The 9,567-nt window shown below is 38.3% G+C and overlaps 2 protein-coding genes across 2 annotated transcripts; both read left to right on the forward strand.

The window, feature by feature from the left end:
* Nucleotides 1-280: 280 nt before the first annotated feature.
* Nucleotides 281-2,642, forward strand: LOC122077180 (L-type lectin-domain containing receptor kinase IV.2-like). The gene has a single exon (XM_042643032.1). It carries the CDS (start codon nucleotides 375-377, stop codon nucleotides 2,397-2,399), a length of 2,025 nt encoding a protein of 674 aa, XP_042498966.1. The 5' UTR covers nucleotides 281-374; the 3' UTR covers nucleotides 2,400-2,642.
* A 4,252-nt stretch (nucleotides 2,643-6,894) lies between these two features.
* On the forward strand, nucleotides 6,895-9,155 carry LOC122075877 (L-type lectin-domain containing receptor kinase SIT2-like). Its single transcript, XM_042641075.1, has one exon. It carries the CDS (start codon nucleotides 6,967-6,969, stop codon nucleotides 9,034-9,036), a length of 2,070 nt encoding a protein of 689 aa, XP_042497009.1. The 5' UTR covers nucleotides 6,895-6,966; the 3' UTR covers nucleotides 9,037-9,155.
* The last annotated feature ends 412 nt before the right edge of the window (nucleotides 9,156-9,567 follow it).

Below are 9,567 nucleotides of genomic sequence, written 5' to 3' on the forward strand. Positions count from 1 at the left end.
TTCTGCTGTTACTGCCAAAAGAAATAGAATTTTGGGGTAGGTTTGGAAACATTCATTTAAGATTTTATTTCCTGACTGGTACCAGGCGTTGTAACCAGTTGCCTGCAATTCAGATAGTAGTCAAGTTTTTTTCCATGGACCATATTCTCCCACAAAAACCTTTTTGGTTAACCTAATTGGTCTTAAGGTTAGACAAAACAATTAACTTCTATTCATCCTTTTTTTGGTTGGATTTCTTGGTTAGAAGTTCCTGACAAAACAATCAAACTAAGATGTAGACAGAAAGGTTGAGTCCTCCTTTACAAAACCTTATAGGAGAGTGAGAAGTTCATTTCTAAATCTCAGGAGAATAAGGAAAAATAAAGTGGCAAACAATGTTTTTCAAGTGGGTTATGTTGTCTCTTCTCCTTAGCAGATCTTTAGCATCACAACAAGAAGAAGATGTTGGTTTCACATACAATGGTTTTCGAGGAGTTAACATGAGCTTGGACGGCATAGCTCAGATTACAGAGAGTGGCCTCCTACTTTTGGTAAGCACCACATGGGCACAGGTGGGTCATGCCTTCTACCCCCAACCACTTCACTTCATGAATTCATCCAGAGGTAATGCTCTCTCCTTCTCCACTACTTTTGTATTTGCCATGTTCTCCGAGTTAACAACAGTAGGAGGCCCTGGAATTGCGTTGGTGATCTCACCCGCTAAAGAGTTCCCTGGTGCTTTGCCAAGCAGTTTTCTTGGGCTCTTCAACATGGCTACCATCGGCAAACCATCCAACCATTTAATTGGAGTCGAATTGGATACTCTCCAAAACGAGGAGTTTAATGATATCAATGGTAACCATGTTGGTATTGATATTAATGACTTGAAATCTGTTGAAGCTGTTCCAGCATCTTATTTTAGTGATCAAGAGAATAGGCGGATCGACCTGAACCTCTTTGGTGGTCAGCCCATGCAACTCTGGGTGGAATATGATGGTATAGAGAAGCAACTTAATGTGACTTTAGCTCCGATCAATGTCCCTAAACCAACAATTCCACTCTTGTCTTTGAAAATTGATCTATCTCGGTACATGGTAGATCCCATGTTTGTGGGCTTCTCATCATCAACTTCTGCCTTAGACGTATCTCAGTATGTGTTGGGGTGGAGCTTTAGGATGAATGGGCAAGCAAAAGATCTCTCTCTCTCCCAACTTCCTAAGCTTCCTCGAAGAGGGACTAAAACAAAGCCTAATTTTTTAAAAATTGGATTTCCTGTGTTTGGTGCTAGTTTAGTGTTAATGTTGGTCTTCATTATCCAATTTATTGTAAGGAGAAGGATAAAGTACGCAGAAGTTCTTGAAGATTGGGAACTTGAATATGGACCTCACAGGTTCAAATACAAAGATCTCTACATAGCAACTAAAGGATTTAATGAGAAGGAGCTTCTTGGTATAGGTGGATTTGGTAAGGTTTACAGAGGTATGTTACCCAATTCAAAAGAAGAAGTTGCAGTGAAGAGAGTATCACATGACTCAAGACAAGGGATGAGGGAATTCATTGCTGAAATCATCAGCATCGGTAAACTGCAGCATCGGAGCATAGTGAAGCTCTTGGGGTATTGCCGACGTAAAGGTGAGCTCCTTCTAGTCTATGATTTCATGCCCAATGGGAGTCTAGACAAGTTCCTCTTTGATCATCTATCCACAACAATAAAGACGAAACTGAGTTGGAATCACAGATTTCAAATAATCAAAAGCGTGGCATCGGCTTTACTATATCTTCATGAAGAATGGGAGCAAGTAGTGGTTCACAGAGATGTGAAGTCTAGTAATGTGATGTTAGACAAAGAGCTAAATGGAAGACTAGGTGATTTTGGGCTTGCAAGATTATATGATCATGGAGGCGATCCTAAATCAACCCATGTGGTAGGGACGTTTGGTTATCTTGCACCAGAGCTTTCTAGAACTGGAAAAGCAAGTCCTTGTGTTGATGTGTTCGCGTTTGGGGTATTTTTACTAGAAGTGGCTTGTGGGAGGAGGCCTATAGAGGCAGGAGCATCAGAAGAGTGTCATGTGTTGGTGGAGTGGGTGATCTCAAGTTGGAGTAGGGGAGAGATTCTTGAAACTGTGGATCCCAAGTTAGAAATGAATTATGAAGTGGAGGAAATGGAGTTGGTGTTAAAACTTGGATTGCTTTGCTCTCAGTACATTCCAACTGCTAGGCCATATATGCGACAAGTTGTGCGCTATTTGGATAGAGAGATTCCACTGCCAGAGCTTCCATCTCTGAGTAAGAGCATTTCTTTGCCTTCAGAAATGAGTACTTGTGGTGATATCTCTATGTGGTCTCCTTATTACCTTGGGAGTACAATGAGTACTTCATCATCGGTTGCTGATTCTTTGCTTTCTGGAGGACGCTGATTCTATCTGATTATGAGTTTGATTGCAGCCCAAGTGTTTGGTAATTTACATAGGGTGAGCATATTACATCAGGGTTAAACTTATAAATGGCAAAGGCCTTTGTTGATAAGCCAAGTCATGCCTAAGAAGGCCTGCGCGGCTGTAAACTTTTGTTGATTATTTGTTAGTGATGTATTATGTAAAGTTCAATTAACTATGTCTATTTCTACTTGGCCTGGTTAATTATTATTATTGACATGAGGATATTTTTTAGTGTATATTTTATTTTTCTGAAGGGGGTGTTTGGTCTAATGGTAAGTATGTTGAAACAATCTTTCAATATTCTCTAGGTAAGACATCGTAATTTTCATCCCTTAAATTTCGCATATTTGAGAGTTTTATGCATTAGATACGTCTTTTTTTTTTTTTTTTTTTTTAAAAAAAAAAAAAAAAAACATAATAAAGCTCCATAACAAAATCATTGGCCTATCCCTCAACCTAGGTTAGAAAGGGAATCCGCCATGTAAACAAGAGATCTATTTCTCTGTTTTTGGTTAAGGTCAGCAATGGATATATTAAGAAAATAGAAGAATGGAATAAGAGTTGTTCCCACTTTCATTCTTGGACGGGATGAGGGGAATCCTTTGAGGTAATGACAGGACTCACCTAACTCATGCCCTTCAGGCTGCTGGCACATGGGTGACAACAAGACTAACAACAGTCTCCCCACTAGTTCAATCGATATTAAATTCAACCTCATTTCCCACCCACTTTTCCAAGGATATAATATTGAACTCTAAACTATCACTATTCACCAACCTCCCCACTAGTCTATTTGTATTTTATTTATTAGCCCCCATGTAAAGGTCTGTTAATATGGGATTGCCTTGAAATTCAAAGGACGGTTTTAGAGAGTGTAGTGTTGAATGATTGCCTTGAAATTCAAAGGACGGTTTTGATAGTGTAGTGGGGTTGTCTAAAGTTGAATAAGATTGTTCCATTGAAATTTTTTCAAAGGACGGTTTTGGATAGTGTAGTGAGTTGTTCAAAGCTGAATAAGATTGTTCTTTTTTACTTATTTATTAGCAGTTATGTAACTCTTTGTTAATATGTGATCGGATGGCCTTATATTTTTTTTTTTGTATAAAAATTGGTTTTCGGAGAGTGTAATGGTGTTGTTCAAAGCTGAATAAGATTTTTTTTCTTAGATTAAGCTTGTTCTTGGATTCGAAAATTGATTCATTTTACACAATTATCATCAATAAATTTTTTCTTTACCAAAAAAATGTTGATTTATTTTTTTTTTCATCTAATTATTTGATTACCCATCAAAAAATTCTTGTTAATGTAATTAGTGATAACATTAGATCTTTCTTTTACTTATGTTACTATGTTTTGGCACAATTATTATTTATGAAGCATAACAGGTGCTAACATTGTAGCCATTGAACATATAAGGAGGATTAATGTTTTGTGTTCTATAGTTTAACTTGTTGGCTACCTTTGAAGTGCCATTTAAAACCCTTTGGTTAGCTTAGATTCAACATTTATATTTGTTTCAACTTTCAATATAAAGTTGGAAATCAAAATTTTATTATATTTTAATTTCAAAATTAATATTCATTGTTGATCATCTAAGGTAGATAAATATGGTGGAATTTATATGTGGGAAGCACATTATTTCTGGGTTTTGGATTATCAAAATTTTAAACATCAAATTGAGCATAAAATTTCCAAGTTAAAATTTTTTCATCAAAAGCTATACTTGAAAAGGCAAATACAAAATCAGCACCACAATATTTTACAAGACATTTTTTGAATATTTTATATTTTATAAGAAAACATTGAAATGTTTCCAGCTAATGAATCTGAATTTTCCTTAAGTAAATTTTTTTTAGGCAATTTTTTCATGGAAGAAAAATGAGTCATAAAAAGAAAAGGAATTGATTGGTTTTTCAATCAGCATAGGATTATTATTTAGATGTGATGTGATGTGATGTGAAGAAGGAAATATACAGGGGAAGACCAAAGCGAGGAAAATGGAAGAAAAAGAAATGTGATTCACTTAGTCAGATCTAATGTAGTGTCAAGGCTAGGGGCTAAGGTTAGGGGTCAATAAAATTGACCCTACTCCTCCTTGAGTGGAGGGAAATTTTCTTAAGAAAAGTTAAAGAGAAATCAATTTATCCGGGTCCGAGAGTTGTTGGAAGGATATTTAATTTCAAAGTTATCATTGTGGGACACGATACATTGAAGATGGCTCCAGCTGAAAGAGAAAGGGTTTACACGCCATCATTGTTCACAAGTGCCATCACACGTTGGTTGGTCACGATACAATTAAGTAGTCATCAAATTAATGAGAAATTAATGAGGCAGATCTGCAGACGCCAAGTGGCTTTTGTGGATGGATCTCAGGCCGGTTGTTTTGACCATTAGGTTATCGAGATTTACAAAATCCATTGGATTTGAGCATTAAAATGGATGGTCTAGTTCTAATTATAGTTGTGCTTAAAAATCAGATGCTTTGTGTGCACCCCTCGAAGTCTATCTTGCCGGCTCCTTACCAAGAAAAATAACAACAATGAGAATACAAGATTTAACCTTTTTAGAAAAGAAATTCAATGAAAAAGTGGTGCAAGGACTGATGCTTTCTGACATATAGATAGTTAGGAATCATATTGAAGATATGGGTTTCATTAGGTTAGTTTGATCTAGTTTCGATCAAATTGAATCGATTTTAGTCTGAAATTGAGCCCAAATCGATAAGTTAAATCTTAGTTTCAATTTTTGTATTGATTTTTATTGATTTTTTTAAAACAGATTCAAATTGGTCTAAAATCAATTTATATATATATATATATATATATAACAATCAAACTATTGCGCCCCTAATAGAGTCAACGCAACGGTGCTCGTAGAGCACTTTCTCCAGGTGGTTGAGCTGATCGTAGAGCACCCTCCTACCTTGCCGCCGCTAGACAGAGAGTAAGAATGTACTTTTTATCCGAAAAGTGGAAGGCCTTATTTGAGACTCCATCGCTCACGGTAGCTAAATGGCGGCCCTTCTCTGAAATGCAAAACACCCGATCCACTTGCTCAGGCCGGTACAGACTGATCACAAAGCTAAACAGGCCACCCCTATGTGTAGTCGCGTCAATTGTATTTGCGACATGCACCACGTAGAGACCCCTAGGTTCTGACTCTGCAGTCGGCAATTGACAACAAAACTAAAGAAAAAAGGGTTTTGCATCCACTCCAAGCCCTTGAAACGCTTACTAGCCGGGCCCAGCACTTTGACGTGTGAACCCGAGAACCAAGCAAGTCCTTTCGCGCACGTTAGCACTCGCCTGAGCGCTAGCTGATCTACGACCACCGTTGCGCGTTAGCATTCGCAGTAGTTTGATTGCTGCTAGCGCGAAAGCCGGAGCACGCTAGCACGCAACTATATATATATATATATATAGGCAAGAGAACCTTATTCACATACACTGCTATTGCATTAGTTTGCACGTCAATGAAAAGCTGTGCAGAGGCATCTGGGCAGGGGGTAGAATGATTATTTTGTGTCCGCCTATGGGCGGGCATAGAGCCATGCAAGTGGGTAAGATTCTTTTCTCATACATATAGGAAAAAATAAGACTAGAAAGTAGCATGACCTCTACATCGAGACAATGGGAAGGGCAAAATGACCACCCCAATCCCATGAAAAACAAAAATACAGTGGCTGCTAATGCTTCTATGTGTGTTCTCAATGGTTCACATGCTGGTGTAGGGTCCACACTACCTTTTAGGGGACAGTCTCTTATATACAAAAGCTGGTTTTTTTTTTTTTTTGATTTTGAAAATTTTAAACCAAAGACGACCCTATCAGTATCCAATCCGTTTGGTTTGGGTTTATCTAATCGATTTGGGTCCATCCCCATTTTGTAGCTCTTTGAATCAAATTGTTCTCATACGTGAACCTAATCCAGATTCATTTTGTGGTCCTTGGGAAGCTAAAAAACTTGTGTTGTGTGTGACAACGATCTTTTTTTTTTTTATTTTTTTTTTTTTTTTATTTTTTAATGAAGTGTGTGGCCATATACCATATTAAAAGCTTCTTCGGATGCGTAACAAGAGAAGAGAAAAACCTACTATCATTGCCATCACATCAGATATTAAGTAATACGATTATAGGTGGTTGAGATGTCCATATGTTACAAGCCCTCTTATTTAGAGCATTTGTTCTTTTAGGCCTTTCTTCAAAGAATTTGGATCAGGTTGATACATGAGAATATTCTCATACGTCTCTTATTTGTAAATTTAAGATCTATTAAATAAAAAGAAAGTAAGTAAATTCCAAATCCACACAGGCGATTGTTGTACGCAAGGGTAGTGAACCCCTTTTACCAAAAAAAAAAAAAAAGTAGGGAAACCCCTAATTCAAGAATTTACCAAAAACAAAATATAAAAAAATAAAAAGAAAAGAAAAAACCCCTAAATAAAAATGTGGTAATGAAACGAGTTTCGATCACAATCACGACCCACTGACTCTTGACCTATGACACTGTCAGCCAACCTTAGTTCCTAACAGATCACCTAAACAAGAATGATTCTTGGAAGGAACGACCAAAGATGCAGTGATACAATGTTCCTAGAGTTCTTAGTCTGGTTTCTTCTCCTTGGACTGAGATCTGTAGCTTCACAACAAGAAGATGTTGATTTCACCTACAATGGATTTCGAGGAGTTAACATGAGCTTAGATGGCTTAGCACAGATCACAAACAATGGTCTCCTGATGTTAGTAAACACCACTAATCAACAGGTGGGTCATGCTTTCTATCCTCATCCTCTTCACTTCAGGAACTCATCAACTGGTAATGCCTTTTCCTTCTCTACTACTTTTGTATTTGCCATTTGGAAGTTAATCAGATTTGGTGGCCCTGGAATGGCTTTCGTGATTGCACCCTCAAGAAAATTCCCAGGTGCTTTGCCAGGGAATTATCTTGGCCTCTTCAACATGACCACCATCGGCAAACCATCAGATCATGTCATCGCAATCGAGATCGATACCCTCCGAAACAAGGAGTTCAATGACATTGATGGAAGCCATATTGGTATTGATATCAATAACTTGAAATCTGTTCAATCTGCAACTGCTTCTTACTTTAGTAATGAACAGAATCGACGTGTGAACATAAGCCTCATCGATGGACAGCCATTGCAACTCTGGGTTGAATATAATGGTGATGAGAAGCAACTTAATGTGACTTTAGCTCCTATTAATGTCCCTAAACCAACAATCCCACTCTTGTCCTTGAAAATTGATCTTTCTCTGTTCATTGTGGATCCCATGTTTGTGGGCTTCTCCTCAACTACATATGTCATGCCAGTATACCATTTTGTTTTGGGATGGAGTTTTAAAATGAATGGGGAAGCAAGACAGCTCAATCTCTCTCAACTTCCTGAGCTTCCTCATCTAAAAACCCATAAAACAAGACCTAGGCTTTTTATTATTTTAGTTTCTGTGATAGGTGCTAGTTTAGCACTTATCTCTGTCTTCATCATCACCCAATTTATAGTGAAAAGGAAGAAAAAGTTTGCAGAAGTGCTTGAAGATTGGGAACTCAATTATGGACCTCACAGATTCAAATATAAAGATCTCTACATAGCCACCAAAGGGTTCAAGGACAAGGAGCTTCTTGGAACTGGTGGCTTTGGTAGTGTATATAGAGGTGTGTTGCCCACTTCCAAGACAGAAGTTGCAGTGAAGAGGGTCTCCCACAATTCTAGACAAGGTGAGAGAGAATTCATTGCTGAGATCATTAGCATCGGTAGATTGAGGCATCGGAACATTGTACCACTCTTGGGCTATTGCCGGCGTAAGGAAGAGCTCTTTTTAGTATATGATTTCATGCCCAATGGGAGTCTCGACAAAATCCTTTTCGATCATACGAAAACAGAGTCGATGCTGAGTTGGTGTCAAAGATTTAGAATCATCAAAAGTGTGGCATCTGCATTATTGTATTTGCATGAAGAATGGGAACGAGTTGTGGTTCATAGAGATGTGAAGTCCAGTAATGTCTTATTAGACAAGGAGCTGAATGGAAGATTAGGAGATTTTGGGCTTGCAAGATTATATGATCATGGAACTAATCCTCAAACCACCCATGTTGTGGGGACGATTGGTTATCTTGCACCAGAACTTTGTGGAACTGGACAAGCAAATCCTAGTGTGGATGTGTTTGCATTTGGGGCTTTTTTGCTGGAAGTTGCTTGTGGTAGGAGACCCATAGAGCCACGAGCATCTGAAGAGTGTATGGTGCTGGTGGATTGGGTGATCTTATGTTGGAGTAAAGGCACCATTCTTGAGACTGGGGATCCAAAACTGGGTTTTGATTATGATGTGCAGGAAATGGAGCTTGTGTTAAAACTTGGATTGCTTTGCTCTCACCCCATTCCAACTGTAAGGCCACAAATGCGACAAGTTATGCGGTATTTGGAGAGGGAGATTTCTCTACCAGAGTTGACACCGCTTGGTCTAAGAACAGCCATTGATGACACTTCTTTTTGGCCTTCAAAAGGTTTTAGTGATGTCTCTATTTGGTGTCCTTATCCTAGCAGCACAAAGACTCGGTCATCTTCAGTTGTAGAATCTATAGTTTCTGGAGGTCGGTGACTTCAAATCAATGTATTATATAGTTTGTAGCAATCCAAGTAGCTTTAAAATTTCTTCCATTAGTACATTCTCTTTGTTTTATTCACAAGTGGTCCACATTAAAATCGTAACACTCTGAAGCCTCTGTTTCAAGAATATGCCTTTCTTATGCCTTTTTTTTTCGTTAGAAGAATCATGATTTAAATAGAAATAGAAAAGGAATTACAGAGGATTGAACCTGGACAGAGGCGAAAAAACAGGGGAAAAGATTATTTCCAATACCACCGACCCCTCAACAATTCATCCAAAGGTTGGGAGTGCTTGAACATGCATCCCCAAGTGTTGGCATGTTTGACCAAGCCCTCAGCCCTTGGATGGTAGTTGAAGGGTGCAATAGTTGGAGAGGAGCTGCATCCAGAAAACAGAGGCAGCCCCACTTTCGGCATTACCGTTAATAGGGGCTGCCGGCTGCAACATTACATAAATCTAAACCAAGGCTTAGATATTGCATCAATAGTTAGTTCCTTGGCAATATGATTCAGAAAATCAACC

The sequence above is a fragment of the Macadamia integrifolia genome, chromosome 1, assembly GCF_013358625.1.
Source record: "Macadamia integrifolia cultivar HAES 741 chromosome 1, SCU_Mint_v3, whole genome shotgun sequence".
In the NCBI taxonomy this organism is placed as follows: Eukaryota; Viridiplantae; Streptophyta; class Magnoliopsida; order Proteales; family Proteaceae; genus Macadamia; species Macadamia integrifolia.